General features: G+C 35.7%; 1 protein-coding gene across 7 annotated transcripts in view; it reads right to left on the minus strand.

The window, feature by feature from the left end:
* Positions 1-20,299, minus strand: part of MALRD1 (MAM and LDL receptor class A domain containing 1) — a 743,525-nt gene that overhangs the window by 547,933 nt on the left and 175,293 nt on the right. For 6 of the 7 annotated variants that reach the window (XM_044928177.2, XM_044928178.2, XM_044928176.2 and 3 more), the window contains 3 exons: positions 10,623-10,763; positions 1,057-1,151; positions 807-968 (listed from right to left, as the gene is read on the minus strand). In XM_044928177.2, coding sequence (XP_044784112.2) covers positions 807-968; positions 1,057-1,151; positions 10,623-10,719 — 354 coding nt within the window. In that variant the 5' untranslated portion in view covers positions 10,720-10,763. Of the gene's footprint in view, positions 1-806; positions 969-1,056; positions 1,152-10,622; positions 10,764-19,074; positions 19,268-20,299 lie in introns of those variants that run through there. The other variant, XM_025264439.3, reaches the window with a different exon arrangement.

Raw genomic sequence — 20,299 nt, forward strand, 5'->3', positions numbered from 1 at the left:
GAGATTGAGAAAATTGTGAAACAGAATCAATTTTTTTTTAAAATTGGAAGATAATTGCCTTACAATGTTGTGTTGGTTTCTGCCACATAGCACTGTGAATTAGCCAGAAGTATACATGTGTCCCCTCCCTCTTGAACCCCTCCTCCCACCCCTCTAGATTGTCACAGAGCACCAGGTTGAGCTCCTGTGTTACACTGCCACTTCCCCAAAGCTATCTATTTTACAAATGGTAATGTATATGTTTCAGTGCTACTCTCTCAATGCATCTCGCCCTCTCCTAACCCCGCTGTGCCCACAGGTCTGTTCTCTATGTCTGCGTCTCCATTCCTCTTTACAAATAGGTTTATTAGGTCCATTGTTCTCGACTCCATATATATGCATTAATATACAATATTTGTTTTTCTCTTTCTGACTTACCTCACTCTAGATTCAGCCACCTCACTAGAAGTGACTCAAATTCTTAAGAACGCAAAATGAAATGAAAGAAGATTGGAAAGATGAGAGAAAAAGGAAAGTGGAGGGGAATCAAGAAATTAGGAAGAGTATTAGAAGGTCACATTTTACTGTTATATCAATATATGTCAATATATAACAAATTTAGTTTTGATACATGTTTTAAACTTCTTAAAACTGTCTTTTAGGATGAATGGCCACCCCAGCTTCCTGGAACTGTTTGGTTTCAACACGTGACAGTTCTGGTAAATTCCTCAGTCCTCAGACAACTGGGATGATTAATCACCTGGTGTTAAACATCTGTACTTTATCATTTTTCCTTCAAAGACAGTTAGAAAACCCAACACACATACCTGAAACCTCTGGGGACTCTGAATTTTGATGACATTCCTCTCCCAACGACTCTGGAGCCCAGCAGTGTTTTGCCATAAATGCTGTATAGGGCCACCACAGGTAGTTTGAAAGCCAGCCATTAATTTGCCATTCATTTGGCTGGAGAAGTAATAGAAGGTAATCTGTGAAAAATAATGAATGTCCACACAATTATAATAACGAAGTTCCCAAATGTGGAAAGTAATTCAAATGCCGTGTGCTTTCAAATACCTGACAAGCATGTTGGTTATTCGTTGGAAGAAAAACTCTGCTGCTTATGTTTGAGGAAGTAGAATCCAAGTCAGAGACCAATGAGAGGAAGTGAGCTGTTAGAAACAAGACCATCATTGGTAAACGTATTCAATATACCAGGCGATAATTCAGGTCCATATCCACATTAGGTCAATATATTTTTGTTTAAAAAATGAACTATTTAACTGCACCATTTATTTTTGCAAATGGTCTGGCTGATATTGTGACTTCGATATATTCCCCAGTAAAATAACTAATTTTGAGTGCACTCCATATAATACTAATATGGACTGTAATCCACAACCCAGTTTATCTCATATAACTTAGAAAGTTATAACTCAGCAAAGATGGTATCCAGGAAAAACAGTATACTGGGATTGCCCACCCAAATAAGTAATTCAATGAAGAATTTAAAAGAAATCCTCTTTTGTAGTGCTTTTCTCCTGAAAGAATTGGGTCAATCAGCCGCAGTTTTCCCCAGGATTACGTGGAAAACAATACTGAGTCCCAGAGCTGTCCTGTACACTGCAGTACAGATTATGCCACTGGACTGTCACTATTTAGCAGCTTATAAAATAAACACAGAATATTCTCTGGGCTTTCATAAATTTTTGCAATGCTTGACAAGGTTATAGTGTATTATCTGGGAACCACTATTTCCTCCTACTCTATTTGGTAAACCCCCATTTGTCAAGAAGAATGAAAAAATGACATTGATGATGATTGTGAAGGTCTATCTCCCCAAGTTATTTAGTGGTATTTTAAAGCTGTCTTGGAAATTAAATGTAATTGTCACATCATTGACAGACTTAATTATGAAATCTATGAAGGCTCTTACTCCCTACAGCTTTTCCAAAATTTACCCTAATTAAGTGGGAAAAAAGAACATTAATGATTGTTTATAGATATAGTCAGAGGCATAACTGAAATCCTTGAAATAACAGAAAATTGTTCTGAGAATGTACTACCTGGAATAATTTTATAAACATAATTTAGATGAAGAGTTGGCATCATGGTGACAAAAGTGGACAATCGTTAGTTTGCTTTTGCTTCATATTCAGCAGGGAAAGCAAATGTTAAGCAAGTGAAAAATCAAATGAGCATAATGAGTCATATAGATATATTGTTTGAGGTGTAAATAAAATTGTTTGCAATACAAATGGTAACCCTATTCAATGGGCCCATAATTATTGTTTATAAATATTCAGCTACTAAAAAGCATTTGTGATACATACAGAAAAAGTTATTTTCATTTGTCAAGGAAATTACTTAACCATATTTAGTTTTCAAAGCTTGGTGTTAAAAATCAGATGGATACATTTTAGTCATTATGTAATAGAACAGCATTTTCAATAAAATAATAAACTATATAAATATTTAAGTTAGGTGTGTTATAAATAAGAACTGTCGTTTAGTACATTTTATGACACTGAATTATTCTGTATTGTGTCCAAAATTAAATGATAATCTTCAGGTTATCACAAAAAGTAAAGTTTAAATTCAGAAACAACTTAAGATCCTTTGGCATTTGTTCTAGCAACAAGCTTTCTTTTCATGGGGTAAAAAAGTGTTCAAAATACATCCAATATAGCAATATCTTTTTAACTTTTCATTCTAATTTAGTGACAATAGCAAGTATTTTTTTAATACACACACAATTTTTAAAACATTTTTATTGGAATATAGTTGATTCACAATGTTGTGTTAGCTTCAGGTGTCCAAAGGCAAAGTAAATCAGTTATGCGTACATAAACTCTTTTTGCATGCTCAATTTTACATTGCTCCCTATCAGCATAGAATTTCTTTAATTCATAGCTGGAGATATTCCTTGGAGAATATCAAAGTATAGCAAGTTCTCTTGCTTTCCCTGGGGCTTTAGTTATCAAGTTTATGATTAAAAAAGAAAAAAGCAGATCCCTGGCAGCAAAAGTTTTTCCACAAGCCCATTTCCTCATCTGGTACCCTTTCTTGCCACTGGCTTTCACCATCAAGAAGGGACTTACGAAGCTGATTTTTTTTTTAAAAGGTTCTCAATGTCCTATCCACATACCATTCTTAGTCCTTGAGGGAGACTAGTAGTATCATATCACATATACACACATCATTGTCATCATCACACGTCATCTATTTATCTCTACCATATTTGTTTCCGTGTATTCATCATCACCAACTCGATGGACACGAATTTGAGCAAGCTCTGGGAGTTGGTGATGGACAGAGAAGCCAAGCATACTGCAGTGCATGGGGTTGCAAAGAGTTGGACACAACTTACCAACTGAACTGAACTGATTTATCTGATTCATAAATTCCCATTTTATGCTTGCATCCATAAAAGCAACTGCATAGCATATTTTTAAAACATATTTAAAATAACCCTGTGATGAAGTTGTTAACTATTAAAATTATGAAATAAGGATTAATGACATTGCAAAATAAGATGACATGATATCATTTATAATCTCAAATGTTTACATTAAAGGGGTTTTTCTTCCTAGTTGCTGGGTAAGTATAGGAGTAAAACTCCAACATAAACTTAAGATTGATGACAAAAAAGTATATAAAATATGAAAGCAATAAAAACCATGAATCAAGTTTTTGAGGGCTAAATTCAATAATTTTGGCAGTGAATTCCACCAACCTTGATCCTCAGAAAAGATAAGGTAGAATATTCGGTCTCACTTTCTTCAATGACTGATAGGCAGTCTTGCCTTTTCTCCATTTTCCAAGTTCTAAGTGATTAATAGTAATGAATTCAAGCAGAATAAATATAAATCCTATTGCTCCTGCATAGCAACCTATGCATTTAAAGGAACTCAAAAACTTGAGTATTTTAACAGTGAGATACTATCCAAAAAAATTCAGGCTGCAGGAATGGATCATTGTGACAAGCTCCAAGGCATGAGGCAAAGGTTAGAATACTGAAACTTTGGAAAAGAAAAAGTGGGTTCATCTGTGACAGAAATATGGCTCAGTTCAGATAACAGAGGTGAAATAGCGTCTTGCATACGAACTCCTTCAAGATGATAATTTCTATTTATTAAATTCCATTTCTATTGAATCAAGTTTAGGCTCATTCCTGTTCATTAAATTCACAAGTCAACATTGCCACATAATATTTGCTAAAACTGTGTCAAAGGATACTCTCAAACAGTACTCCCATATAGTTGCTAGCAGTGTGTAAATAAATCTTGCCATATCGATTTAAGTCTGCTTCAGTGATAAAGGGCTAGGTGAATTACTTTAGGAAATCATTAAACATAACAAAAAAAATGAGGATGATATTAACAAAATTGCCAATGTAAAGATCTCTGAAAATTTTTTCCTCCATAAAAGCAAAGAAAATACTGGCAGAATGACCATAATAAAATTTAGAGAACTGGAGAATTTTATTCAATAGATAACTGAATCTCAGTTTAAAAAACAAAACAAAACAATGAATTTCAATAAATTTTAGGCTTTTTTTTTTTAATTTGCCCTATTCCCATTGTTGGCACCCCACTCCAGTACTCTTGGCTGGAAAATCCCATGGACGGAGGAGCCTGGAAGGCTGCAGTTCATGGGGTCGCTGAGGGTCGGACACGACTGAGCAACTTCACTTTCACTTTTCACTTTCATGCATTGGAGAAGGAAAGGGCAACCCACTCCAGTGTTCTTGCCTGGAGAATCCCAGGGACAGGGGAGCCTGGTGAGATATCCTCTATGAGGTCGCACAGAGTCGGACATGACTGAAGTGACTTAGTAACATTCCCATTGCCCACTCTCAAGCGCCATCAGTTCAGTTCAGTTCATTTCAGTCGTTCAGTCGTGTCCGACTCTTTGTGACCCCTTAAATCGCAGCATGCCAGGCCTCCCTGTCCATCACCATCTCCCGGAGTCCACTCAAACTCACATCCATCTAGTCAGTGATGCCAGCCAGCCATCTCATCCTCTGTCATCCCCTTCTCCTCCTGCTCCCAATCCCTCCCAGCATGAGTCTTTTCCAATGAGTCAACTCTTCGCATGAGGTGGCCAAAGTACTGGAGTTTCAGCTTTAGCATCATTCTTTCCAAAAAATACCCAGGACTGATCTCCTTCAGAATGGACTGGTTGTATCTCCTTGCAGTCCAAGGGACTCTCAAGCGTCTTCTCCAACACCACACTTCAAACGCATCAATTCTTCGGCGCTCAGCCTTCTTCACAGTCCAACTCTCACATCCATACATGACCACAGGAAAAACCATAGCCTTGACTAGACGAACCTTTGTTGACAAAGTAATGTCTCTGCTTTTGAATATGCTATCTAGGTTGGTCATAACTTTCCTTCCAAGGAGTAAGCATCTTTTAATTTCATGGCTGCAGTCACCATCTGCAGTGGTTTTGGAGCCCAAAAAAATAAAGTCTGACACTGTGTCCACTATTTCCCCATCTATTTCCCATGAAGTGATGGGACCAGATGTCATGATCTTCGTTGTCTGAATGTTGAGTTTTAAGCCAACTTCTTCACTCTCCTCTTTCATGTTCATCAAGAGGCTTTTTAGTTCCTCTTCACTTTCTGCCATAAGGGTGGCAGCCTACATTCCTGGTGCAGTATGGCAACCATAGGAATGAGCAGAATGAAGCTAAAACTCTTTCAAGCCTCATTACCAAATAATTATCATTATTTGACTTTACTGATGTTTCCTGATAGCAAAGGAAATGGCAATGCACTCTAGTATTCTTGCCTGGAGAATCCCATGGACAGAGGAGCCTGGTGGGCTATACAATTCATGGGCTAGCAAAGAGTTGGACGTGCCTGAGCACACATGTTTCCTGAAAGCCATCACTTATAAGGCTGTCTAAAATTGCCCAATGCAAATAGACTCCTCATAGTAGGCATGTGTTGAAAACAACAACTGGCAAGTATTTTAACTTTATAGTGGCCTGGAACAGTATATAACATCTGGGGCCAACAACAGACTGACTAAAACTGCCCAACAATCCCGAAGCCCAAAGAATGCTCTGGAAATGGATCCTGCAGGTGTGTCTGTGGAGAACAGCAAAGGGATTTCAGTTCTAGACTATGATCATACTTTCCTAGGACAAAATGGGAAGACTGGATGCTGTTTAATAGTGTGTTTCAAAATACAGTATATGGACTTTAGACCCATTTTAACAACTTAACAATTGGTTTAACAACTGGTTAAAATAACAAAAGTTCTTATAATTTCATTTAAACCTAATTTTAAACATTCAAATAAGGAAAATAATCTGGTATAAAAAGAAATATTAACTTTTCATAATTTTTTATCTTTGATAAACCTATACTGTTTAAGATTACAGATAATTATACATTTTAAAAGCCTCATGTATCACCTTTACTATTAGTTGAACTCTAGAATTATTCTATACTTATATATTTATAAGAATTAAAAGAAAAACTCATTTATGAGTTATGAGAAAAAATTTTATACTTATAAGAAAAATTGTTATAGTCCATCCTTTTAAAAGAGTGTTACTGTAATTGCAAAGATGTATTTGAATTTTTGTAATAATATTATTTTATCAAATCGCAATGTTATATACTTTTAAAAATCAGTACTACATCTTAATCACTCTGCTTCAAGCTTTAGTAGACGTCAAACATCAGCCCAGTGATGCTTTTAATGTTCTAACAGATTTTCAAAATTAGCTCAGAAAACTTCTCTAGGCATTGATTACATGATGAAACTTAATCTGGAGCACTGGCAAATTATTTCAAGTGTAAATTAATCAAAAATTTTATTAAAACTCACGAAATAAGGATTTTTGAATTAAGACAAGATTTCAGCATAGCTATTTTTCTATAAACATTTTCAACACTTTATATCTGAAGGCAAAACATTTGCTTATTTAAAATTATCTCTAGGGAAAAACTCATATTTTAACATTTAGTTGTAGTTACGAGACACATCACTATTATTAAAATCACTAGCCTTTCATTACTATGCTAATCAAAATTTTGCCTCCTTTTCCCTTTTTGGCTTATATTATTATTTCCATTTTACAGATGAGGACACTGAAACAACATAGTAAGCAGGCTAGCAGGGCCAGGGTTCAAACCCAATGAGTCTGACTCCAGAGATCTGGAGTCAAACCAAGTGATACAGATGAAAACAGTGTCTGCCTATATAACATCTCAATTTTGATATAAATGATCCCACGTTATCTCTTGACTAGGCTATCAAAAAATTAGCATGGCAAAATGAGAAAATAGGCAGAAGGAAGGAAAGAAAGAGGGATAAAAAGGAGGAGAACAGAAAAGAGGCAGAGATTCTGATGTTGTCTAACTTTCAGATGAAGAGGCAAGCAAGAAAGAGTAAGAGCTACATATGACATAAAATCAAAGTATCAAGTCTTCTGCCCATGATGGAGACTGCGGTAAGTAAAAGTATACTGCAAAAAATCTTGTAAAGTACAAGGAAGAAATGGTGGGGAGGTTCTAAAAGGGAAATGGTATTACAGTGGCTAAAGTCTGGGAACCAGATTCAGTGTCACCATATAGTTCAACTGAATTCACAATAAAACTTTTATGTGTTGCCGTGAATCACTGGTCCTGTCTGTGAAGCTGGTCTTTTCTTGGGGGGGAGGGAGCAAGGGTGGTGGTGAAAAAGTTGGCTTTTTCCTAACAATGGTCAAAAATTCTTTTTTAAAACTTATTTTTGTCATCAAAGTCAAGGAAGATAAACATTTTACTTACATGAGAGTTAAACCTAGGAAAACCAAAATTATTCAATTCATTTCAGTTCAGTCGATCAGTCGTGTCCGACTCTTTGCGACCCCATGAATCGCAGCACACCAGGCCTCCCTGTCCATCACCAACTCCCGGAGTTCACCCAGACTCACGTCCATTGAGTCAGTGATGCCATCCAGCCATCTAATCCTCTGTCGTCCCCTTCTCCCCCTCCCCCAATCCCTCCCAGCATCAGAGTCTTTTCCAAAGTGTCAACTCTTCGCATGAGGTGGCCAAGGTACTGGGGTTTCAGCTTTAGCATCATTCCTTCCAAAGAAATCCCAGGGCTGATCTCCTTCAGAATGGACTGGTTGGATCTCCTTGCAGTCCAAGGGACTCTCAAGAGTCTTCTCCAACACCACACTTCAAAAGCATCAATTCTTCGGCGCTCAGCCTTCTTCACAGTCCAACTCTCACATCCATACATGACCACAGGAAAAACCATAGCCTTGACTAGACGAACCTTTGTTGACAAAGTAATGTCTCTGCTTTTCAATATGCTATCTAGGTTGGTCATAACTTTCCTTCCAAGGAGTAAGCGTCTTTTAATTTCATGGCTGCAGTCACCATCTGCAGTGATTTTGGAGCCCAAAAAAATCAAGTCTGACACTGTTTCCACTGTTTCCCCATCTATTTCCCATGAAGTGATAGGACCGGATGCCATGATCTTTGTTTTCTGAATGTTGAGCTTTAAGCCAACTTTTTCACTCTCCACTTTCACTGTCATCAAGAGGCTTTTAAGTTCCTCTTCACTTTCTGCCATAAGGGTAGTGTCATCTGCATATCTGAGATTATTGATATTTCTCCTGGGAATCTTGATTTCAGCTTGTGCTTCTTCCAGTCCAGCATTTCTCATGATGTACTCTGCAGATAAGTTAAATAAGCAGGGTGACAATATACAGCCTTGACATAATCCTTTTCCTATTTGTAACCAGTCTGTTGTTCCATGTCCAGTTCTAACCGTTGCTTTCTGACCTGCATACAGATTTCTCAAGAGGCAGGTCAGGTGGTCTGGTATTCCCATCTCTTGAAGAATTTCCCACAGTTTATTGTGATCCACACAGTCAAAGGATTTGGCATAGTCAATAAAGCAGAAATACATGTTTTTATGGAACTCTCTTGCTCTTTCCATGATCCAGCGGATGTTGGCAATTTGATCTCTGGTTCCTCTGCCTTTTCTAAAACCAGCTTGAACATCAGGAAGGTCACGGTTCACGTATTGCTGAAGCCTGGCTTGGAGAATTTTGAGCATTACTTTACTAGCGTGTGAGATGAGTGTAATTGTGCGGTAGTTTGAGCATTCTTTGGCATTGCCTTTCTTTGGGATTGGAATGAAAACTGACCTTTTCCAGTCCTGTGGCCACTGCTGAATTTTCCAAATTTGTTGGCATATTGAGTGCAGCACTTTCACAGCATCATCTTTCAGGATTTGAAAGAGCTCAACTGGAATTCTATCACCTCCACTAGCTTTGTTTGTAGTGATGCTTTCTAAGGCCCACTTGACTTCACATTTCAGGATGTCTGGCTCTAGGTCAGTGATCACACCATCGTGATTATCTTGGTTGTGAAGATCTTTTTTGTACAGTTCTTCTGTGTATTCTTGCCATCCAGCTTTGTATCAGATAGTTTATGACAAATTCTACTCAAAATATCTTATTTAGCTCTTAAATCTGATCCAAGATAGATTTTAGAATTGAGTAAACCAAGTCTTAACAAAGTAAATTGCTCAAGATTATATAGTTAGTAAGTGTCAGTGCTGGGATTCCAACCACATGTATACTATTTATGTAAACATTTCCAAAAATTAATATGCAATTGCTCTAAATTATCTCTAAGCAGGTAATTCTCTGGTGGTCCAGTGGTTGAGACTTGGGCATTCAGTGCCATGGACCCAGGTTCGATCCCTGGTTGGGGAACTAAGATCCCACAAGTTGCACGGTGCAGCCAAAAAGAAAAAGTTATCTTCAGAGAAACATTCATATATAGCATTCAATTGTATTTATTTGAGAGAAGTACAAACTTTAAAAAATCACCAGCCTTCAATTAGTTATGCCAGGCAAAAGATTACCTCTTTCCATATCATGTATAAGGCCATCGGATGAAAGCAGGCACAGGGTCAATTTCTGTTCCCTAAAATATCTTAATTGCCTGGTATAAAATGGTGAATGAATGGAGTTCATTAGCTAACAAATAAAACAAATAAATATCTGGGTCCAGATCCAACTCAAAGGCCAGTGGTCAACCCATCAGTGCTTTCTAGGCAGTCAAAGAAAATGAGCATTACTACAATCAGTTGAGCCAAAAGCAAAGATATTTGACAAATTAATTTATGTAGGATTGTCACATTTAAATTTCACAGTTTTCAGATAGAGTCAAAATAGCTAGAAAATCCCAATTATCTAGATAGTCCTTTGGGAGATCAGGAACCCAATTATAAGTATCTAATATGACATTTTAGATACTGAGTGGCTCAGTGGTAAAGAATCCACCTGCAAGACAGGAGACATCGGTTTGATCCCTGGGTCGGGAAGATCCCCTGCAGAAGGAAATGGCAACCCACTCCAGTATTCTTGCCTGGAGAATCCCATGGATAAAGGAGCTTGATAGGCTACAGTCCATGAGATTGCGAAGAGTCAGACATGACTTAGCAACCAGATAACAACAACAATATGACACTTTAGAATCACAAACATCTTGAATATGCTTAAAGAAGATATCAAATTAAACATTATAATCATAATCTCTAAATATCAGCCAAGATTTTATGGTCCTAACCAACCATTTGACAAAAATGAATAATAAAGTTCAAAGCATTTACCAGACACATCACCATTGTGATCATAAAATGGAGGTGACTGGCTGATCAGCCCATTCCTCTTTGTCCAGCCAAGTCGCAGACTCTGATCTCGTATCATACTACAGGGCCCATCCTCAAAATCACATCTTTCATAATCCGAGCCTAATAAGAGAGAAAAGAAATTAGCTTCCAAAACCCTATGTGTCTTCTTAAGAAATAATACAATTACATGAAAAAAGAAAGCTTAGGAACAAATGAAAAATAGAGATTAACAGCTGGATAGTTTTTCACAATTTCAGTCTACTTTATCGATGCAAAGGTTTTCTGGACATGACATTCAAATAAATCCCCACACGTAAAAACCAGTGTGGTCATACAGACAGAATGCCACACATGAGGTCATAAGACTGAGGACCTAGTCCTGATTTTGTCTCTTACTAACGGAGGGCCTAGCTAAACCATTTAATCACACTAAGCCCTTTTTTTCCATCTATGAAACTAAAATACTGACATCCTGTCCTTTCTCCCTTGAATGATTTCTATGAAGATCTAATGATACAATGTATTTTAATCACACAAAAAAGAGTATTTTCCGGCTTTTTTTTTTTTTTTTTCCATTTTCTCTGGGTACAAGTGATCCAACAGGCTTGGGAGAAAGAAAAGGATTTGGACACCTGGTTGCTCGTGATAATCATCCAGAGTGGTCTTTATTCCAACATCCGCAAATGCCACTCTAAAATTAAACAGGTTAATTCAACCACAAATACACCATCCCTGGGTTGCAGCTCTTAGTAACGGTGATTTTCCTTTGACAAGTTTGTTCTTGTCCTGACTGGTTGCATTAGCCACAGTGCTTATTTGGACTAATAGATAAGACAGTGCTTGGCAACCCAGTCACAAAAACCTAATTTTTATTTAATCATATTTTGGTCAAAATATTACTTAGTAATACATCTGGTGCATGTTCTTGCGATCATCCATGTGAGTACTAAGAGCCAATTTAGAAATGACACTTTTAAACAACATTAGCTAAACCTGCTTTACTACCAATGGTCTGTTTTATTAATTTTAGTCCTAGATTCCTTATTGAAAGATTTTACAAAGCAGCTGTATTCTGTAATATTAACAGGAATATTCTAGGTACAATTTACTGAGGAAGGTCAGTGATAGGCTTTCTACTTCCAACAGTTTAATCTTTAGAACAACCTTACAAAGCAGGCAGCAAGTGAATGCTGGGGCCAAAAGAGGAACCCAGGTCTTTTTTGACTCCAAAACCTGAATTCTTAAAACTCTAAGGTCTTATTGTTAATCCACTAACCCATTTTTACCAAATACCTAGATTTAAAGGTCGGTCACAGTTTCTACTCAACCTGAGGAAACCAATATTTCCAGGTAGAAACAATGTCCTTCTGCCTAAAAACTAAGGAACTTGATTAGTCTATGAATCATACTATGATTAAATTTACAATTGCCTTAAGGCCTTTACAATGGTTAGAATTGCTGAAATATCTGAGTTATTACCTCATGGACTCCTACTGATCCAAGAGTCTAGTTGAACAGAAAATGAACTAAATTATATGCTATTTGTATATAAATGTGTGTCATTCAAATAGCTATGCAATAGCCTGCATAAATATGTATCTGTTTAAGTCTCTTTCAGCTCCAAGCAATGTTTCCAATGATCTATTTCTGATTACAAAATATTCACAAAAGTAATTTTATCACTGTATTTCAACAATTATGTGTATGAAATATACTCACATTCTCACATAGGTGTCAGTTTTTAAATACCAAGAAATTACCTTGCGTTAAAATTACTTAGTTGATGTTTGTTTTCAATGTTTTTGTTCTCTTTAATAAACAAGGATAATGATGATGTATTCTGAACTGTTAGAGCTACAAAGTAGCTAAATAAAACATTTTTATTTCTGAATAGTCTCAACAGGGGTTCTTTTCGTTACAGCATGAATCTAATGAGCATACATTTTTCAACTCATTCTTATTAAAAAGAAGCAATCATGAACGTCTCATAACTGCTGGGTTATTCAAAAAATCCATCAGAAAATTTTCTAAGTACTCATTTTTCTCCCAATACAGAACTGGGCATTTTAAGCCATTTGAACAATTTTTCTTGAATTGTGGTTGATTTGCATTTTATAATCTCATATGCCACCCAACTACATTCAAATCTGACAGTACTTGCTATAGTAAAATCTGTGTGGAGATTTATCTGCTATTATAGCAATGCTGCGGTTGGACTGGATATGGAACCAGAAGGAATGGACGCAGGAACTTATCCAGAGAATCATGTTCCTGAGCTTTCTAACTTGAGAAATTCCTCATTTTGCTTTTAATTTTGTGATACCACAGGTCAAGTGTACTATCATCAAAGAGAGACTGTCTCTATGTTGTTCTTTGAGGTTGCTTGGAAGACCCGAGTTATCTTCTGAATTGGCTTCCACCATGCCAGATTCTCTCATTAAAATTTTACTGCAGAGCCATTCAGAGATGTGATCATTAACACCGTAATTGGGGAAAATATTTTTTTAAATATCCTCAAGTGATAGTTAACATAGGGCATGCTTCTGAGAAAATGGAAAGGAATTTAAAAAAATTTAATAGTGGTTAATGGTGAAGAAATTGATGCAGAATTCAGGATTAACTTAGTATGAATGGTCATCACAATAATGAAGTTCTTAGAAAACAGAAAATATAAGAATTAGGAAATTTTTTAAAAGGAGAGGTAGAAGGCATTTATTTCACAGTTTTGCCTGGGCCTATATTAATAATGCACATTTTTTCCCTCTTGAAAGTTCTATGAGGCAGAGTTGTAGTCTTTCCTTAATGATAAATCCTGCTTTTCTTAAAAAATTGTGCTAAGACATACATAAAATGCATCATTTTAAGTATATAGCTCTGTGGTAACAAATACATTCACACTAATATGCAACCATCATCACCCTCCAAGTTCACAACTGTTTCATTTCCCCCAACTAAAACTTTTCATCCTCCCTCCCCTCAGCCCCTCAAAACCACCATTCTACTTTCTGTCTATAAACTTGACTACTCTAGGTACCTCATAAAAGTGGAATAAAATATTTGTCCTTTTGTGATTGGTTTATTTCACTTAATATAATTGCCCTCAAGGTCCATCCATGTTGTAGCATGTGTCAGAATGTCCTTCCTTTTTAAATCTGAACAATATTCCATTGTATGTATCCAGCACATCTTATTTATTCATTCATCTGCTGGAGGATACTTGGGTACTACTAACATCTAAACACTCTTAATTCTTCCAATCCCTGAATATGAAATGCCTTTGCATTTATTTGGGTCTTCTTTAATTTCTTCCAGCCAACAATTTTTAGATTTCATATCCTTGGTTATGTTTATTCCTAGGTATTTTATTTTGTTTTACCCTTTTATGAATGGAATTTTTTCTTAATTTCCTTTTTAGATTGTTCATTGTGTACAAAATGCAGTTAACATTTGTATGTTGATTTTGAATCTGGCTGCTGCTGCTAAGTTGCTTCAGTCGTGTCTTAATTTGTTTCTTTGTTCTAACATTTTTTTCATAGACTTTTTAGGATTGTCTACATTTAAGATCACATTTTCTGTGAACAGAGATAATTTTTTGTGTTCATATCCAGTTTTAATGGCTTTAATTTCTTTTTATTGTCCAATTGCTCTGGCTGGGACTTCTAGTGCTATGCTGACAGAAGTGATTAAAAAGGGCATCTTATCTTGTTCCAGATCTTAAAGAAAGAACTTTTAGTCTGTCACCATTGAGTATAATGTTAGCTGTCGATTTTCCATATATAGCCATTAGTGTGTTAAGGTTAATTTCCTTCTAGTCCAAGATTAAGTGTTTTTATCTCATTACTTTTTGAGGAAAGCTATGTATTACATGGTCACAAAATTTTACATACATTTTAATGTTTAGATGATTTCCCTCATGCAGATAGCATATAAAAATTTTTCACAAAGAATTATCTCCCTTACTCTCATATTTAAAAATTAATGGCCAGTTCCTGCAAAGGATAAAAATATGTTCAAAATATTCCAATTAAATAAAAGTAAATTTTAATTATCCTCAAAAGTAAATTTCCATGAAAGAGTGCTATTATTTGGCTGGGCAATTTGAAACCATTAATTAATTTTTATCAGGGAAATGTTTATACTTCACACTAAATTAATTTTAATAGTTTCAGTGAGACAAAAATAGGAAAAATCCTAATTCAGAAAGGTATGTGATAGCAAATGGAGTAAGAAGTTCCATAGCTCACACCAGAATTATCTAATGTTACTTAGGTTGGACTCTTGTCATATAGTTGCCTTTAATCTCAAGCCATTAAGCACATCTTCGGCAAGAATTTGACACAGATACCATCAGTGACACGTGAAAAAAAGATTTCCAAATCATTATTTTAACTGTAATATGTTACTCAAGATTACCAAAATTCAAAGGAATTCTCTCTATCTAATTGTCTGGTGATTTCTACAGAAATACTGACTATGTGTGGCATTTACTCAAGCCTGCAGTAATATTACATGAGTATTATAAAGGTTATATAGCTGCTTACAAACAATTCTCTACTTCAGAGCCGCAGTTTGGCGAAAAGATCTTATCACTTTTCACCGCTGTCTGTAATGGTGAATATGGGACCTTTAATAGAACGTTATCGCTCTTGCATAGAGAAAATTCATTTTGCATTCAATGTAGTGGTAAGATAAATACTGCACGTGAAAACTCACATTTCACTCTATTAATGTTTATCTTCATATACTTCAATGAACTTCTACAATTACAATTACTTTTAAAAGTAGTTGAAATTTATGTCATCCTACTGAAGAAACAATGTTTGTACTTAATATCATCTGAATAAACACTATCACCTCTCAGAATTTCAGAATGTACCTCTGAGGTAATTTTCACACATTTCACATACAATGATTTATATGAAGAAAATACCTTTTGAAAAATTCCTAAATTCAAAAAGTTTGCAAAAGAAGTTAGGTAATACTTTAAAACTTTATGATATATCTCATCATATCAAAGTAAACAAAAGAGACCAAATGGAAGTATTCTTAAGCAAGACATGTAAGTATGAGAGAAATTATATAACTGAATATATTTTTCCATTTTTCAGTCACAGTAAATTTAGCTCTAAACATAAGTGTTAAACAGTTAATGTTTAAATGTTAAACAGTTAATATTTAAATGTTAAGCAGTTCATGTTAAAACTAACTTCAGGTATGCTCAAGTAATTATCTAAGAATATTTTCTGGCAGTATTCCAGTAGTAGAGACCCACTGCATGGGATATACCTCAACATTGTATCAATAGTATAGTTTATTATCTTATGGTTGATTTATTATCTGAATGATAGCAACATAAGTAACATTACTGTTTTGTTGCTGAGTAAAAATAAAACAATAAAGCCTTCGGACATCAAATAATTTTGCATGATTGCTAAAAGAGAAACTATGGCTTAGTTTAATTAAACTAATAAAAATTTAATAGAATGAGGAAGACCAGGCAATGGGGTACTGCAAGGAGGCAGACAATGTGACATGAGAAACATAATTTAAAAATACCTAGAGCAGTACCACCGGAGAAGGCAATGGCACCCCACTCCAGTACTCTTGCCTGGAAAATCCCATGGACGGAGGAACCTGGTAGGCCGCAGTCCATGGGGTCGCTAAGAGTTGGACATGACTGAGCGACTTCACTTTCACTTTTTACTTTCATGCATTGGAGAAGGAAATGGCAACCCACTCCAGTGTTCTTGCCTGGAGAATCCCAGGGATGGGGGAGCCTGGTGGGCTGCCATCTATGGGGTCGCACAGAGTTGGACACGACTGAAGTGACTTAGCAGCAGAGCAGTACCACAACATTTATTTCCCTGGCTCAGGATATTAATAAATTCTAGTAAAGGAAAGTTCTTGTCAACATTAAAAACATATCATTGTTACACCTAAAAATTATTTTTCTTGCTCAAAATTTATTTGCTCAATATCATGTATACAGAATTTATTTCATTCTGAAGATTTAGTCTTTCTAAATTTACTATCTTAAAAAAATACTGAGTTAAAATAATACGTTTAAATATTCTGAAAATAGGACCATCATGTAAAATAAGAAATTTTTCAAAACATTATTAATAGAATTAGTTGCATCTGAATTTTAACTATGTCAATTTCATTTTAAAAAATTATATTAATCCATTCTCTAGAGCTTACATTATTTGGACTTTAATGAGGGTCACAAATTGCTTTTTTCCCCCAAAATGTGATTGCTTAACCATCATAATAAAGTTAGCTTTAGGAAAAAAAAAAAATCTTGTCTGTAAGTTTAGTATTGCAAATTTTCAAGAGAAAAACTGCTTTGCTATCATGATTCCTCCACAATATTTTCCCTCTAGTGTACAAAAGAAACTCATGCTTAAAAGTGATTGTCAATTTTATCTACAGCTATCCCATTTTAAATAAAATACCAAAGTGGAACTTCTCAGAAACGAAAAGTGAAAAAGCCAAGAGGTGACTTCCCCAGGGTAACATTTAAAATGAAATCTGTTTATTCGACAGATCTGCTCCTTCATGCTTCTCTCAGTCTGGGGTTATTAGAATCTTTCATGCAGCCAGATCTTTCCTGCTCAGCAACTCTCCCCTTCTTTCTCATTAACCTTTTCCTCAAAGCAGAACCACTCATGTTATCAGAGCAATCGTGCTAAAGGAAGCTTCAGAGGGATTATTAATGGAAGGGACTTTGCACTTCTGGTCAAACTAGCCAAGTGGTTTCCCTTTGCTGCTCAAAGAATAGTAATGGCTTCTGCCAGACAAGCCAAAGAAAGGGCAGTGTGTCCACAGGTGGCCTCTCTGGATAAACTGGACAAATATAAATGAATCCTCCTTTTTCGTTGCACTTTGTGTTTCATAGTTCCTAACAGCCTGATTGTAATCACAAACTGTAGGAGAAAAATCCCTCACCTGTTTCTTTCTAAAGAGAAGATTTCCAGTTTTTCTTGTTTTTTGTAGTAACAACTGAATTTACAAATTCCAACAAAGCAAATATGTAGAGCTTTATGTAGAAGATGAAGAATTCTGTAAGCACTAATTAAGATCGTATCTGAACACAAAACAGAAACTGTTTGACTGAATTGTTCTAAAATACTAGACTTAGTGCCTCCAGGTGTCTGAGGGTTACTACAAATCAATAATGGACCCATTTAATTGTATGAAAATGTTGTATATAAAAGGTGGCTGCTTGTAGGAATGGCACTCGTTCCATTGATGAAATGCACTCTATTTTCAGGATGTGATACTGTAATGGAAACTACAGAAACATATATGCCTTTACCCATATCTTCCTAAGTGAACTTTTTATTAATGTTATATCAGGAGCATTTTCCCACCAGGGAGATCAGTTTATCTAATTTTATGACTTCTTATAACAAACTGGAGGTTCAAGATCACACAATTAGTAGGTGGTTGACCCAGGATCCAAATCAAGGCCCTGAACTCTCTAAGGCTTCCCCTCTTTTCCTCTGCCTTAGAATCAAAGGATATTCATCAGTTATGCTCTGTGTACAACAGGTACCAACTTACTTGGTGGGAATATCATATAAGCAAAAATAAAACCTCCTCAATCTTAAATTCATATTAAATATTCCCATAACTATATTCCAACTTAAGCTCATAATTTCCATCACAGCATTTTAAAACTGCATGACTAAGTTTTTTAAAAATCTTGTTTCACGGATAACATTAAACTTACCTTTTTGCATTTCATTCCCTCTTGATACTCAGTAAAAACTGATTCAAAATACATCCCATCAAGTGGAATCTTAGCAATTTGATAACATTTAAGTAGAGTTGTTTTTATTTGTGGATCTGTTTCTTTAAATTTATTTATTTTTAACTGAAGGATAATTGCTTTGTAATATTGTGTTGTCTTCTGCCACATATCAACATGAATCAACTATAGGTACACGTATTCGCCCTACTTCTTGAAACTCCCTCCTACCTCTGCCATCCTATCCCACCCCTCTAGACTGTCAGACCACCGGATTTGAGTTACCTGTTATCATACAGAAACATTCCACTGGCTATCTATTTTACATCACCAACTTGATGGACATGAGTTTGATTAAGCTCCGAGAGTTGGTGATGGACAGGAAAGCCTGGCATGCTGCAGACCGTGGGGTCACAAAACGTCGGACAAGACTGAGCAACTGAACTGATGATGCTTCAATGCTACTCTCTCAATTCATCCCACCCTCACCGTTCCCAACCTTTGTCCATAAGTCTGCTCTTTATGTCTGAAAAAGAGTCTTAGTTTCTGATTGATACTGAAGTCATTTAAATGAACTCTGTGCAGAATCAGGCATCTAACTGAACTTCCTCAGGCAACTCAGCAGCCCCTGGATTAAAGGTGGACAGGACTTAGAGGAAGGAGAGAAAGGAAACTTACATTGCTGTTCATCACTCATGTCACCACACTGATCTGTGAAGTCACACACATTGTCAAGAGGCAAGGAGACCCCATTGTCACACTGAAAGGCTCCGGTTCCTTGTTGAACCATTATGGAGATGAAAATACAGGAAATCCAAAGGACGCACAAAGCTTCATTCTTTGGGAAAACTAACATTCTGGCAAAGGAGCATCACTTGACATGTCTCTTAGAGATCAGGCAGCTGTAACAGGTGAGTCCATAATTGGAAACATCCTTTTTCTTTTCTCTGTTCTTTGATTTCCAGGTTTACCTCTTATGACTGGAAACTATTGGTTAACTATCCACAACTCTTAACAAATGAGTCCAAGGCAGCTCATTTACTCTTTCAGAGGAGTGTCTTTAGAAAATATTTAACTGAACAATTGCTCATTTCTATATCTAGCTAAGCACGTATGTTTATTGCCCTAGTTATACCATGTTCAAACAGTTTAAGCCCTTATAATCATGCTATATCTTGAAAGAAAAAAACTTTTTTTAAAAAGAGCAGGCACATAAGTGGGAGGAAAACCACTGCAAAGTTAGAAGCAACATAAAAATGCTCTATATGAATTCCTATGTTTAATGATGTTCATGCAATTCAGAACATTGTCATGAAAATTTATTCAAATATTTCAGGCCTGTTAGAACTGAAATATTAGATTAAATATTAAATATTAGAATTTCATGAGAGTTTCATGAGAATTCATGAGAATCAAGAGTTTCATGAGAATGAAATTCTTGTCCTTTATCACTGAATGGAAACTTTGTGCTGTTTGTTGAGATAAACTGAAAACACCGGATTTTAAAACCGAAGGGACACTGGAGATCATTATTTTCCAAATCACATTATTTGGACTCAAGAAAGTTAAGGTATATGTATGAGGAAATACAGTAATTTGTTGTTAGAAACTGGAACTCAAATATCCTGCTGCTGAGTGCAGTGTTCTTTCTTCTGTAGTATGTGGATTTCCCTGTTAATTCATCTTAATTTGCTTTTACAAGTGAAACATACGATTTCAGGGTGATATTCACAATGAACAGTATACTCAAGTTCAGAACACTTGAACTTCATATTATAAATAATAATTCAGTGAAGCTGAAAAATAGAAATCATATGAAGTTGATTATTCAAAATAGTCCTTTATATTTGATTTATTAACAGTAAAGTTCTTTTGAACTACTTTTAATTTCTGCAATATAACT

This window comes from Bubalus bubalis, chromosome 14, assembly GCF_019923935.1.
Source record: "Bubalus bubalis isolate 160015118507 breed Murrah chromosome 14, NDDB_SH_1, whole genome shotgun sequence".
Taxonomy (NCBI): Eukaryota; Metazoa; Chordata; class Mammalia; order Artiodactyla; family Bovidae; genus Bubalus; species Bubalus bubalis.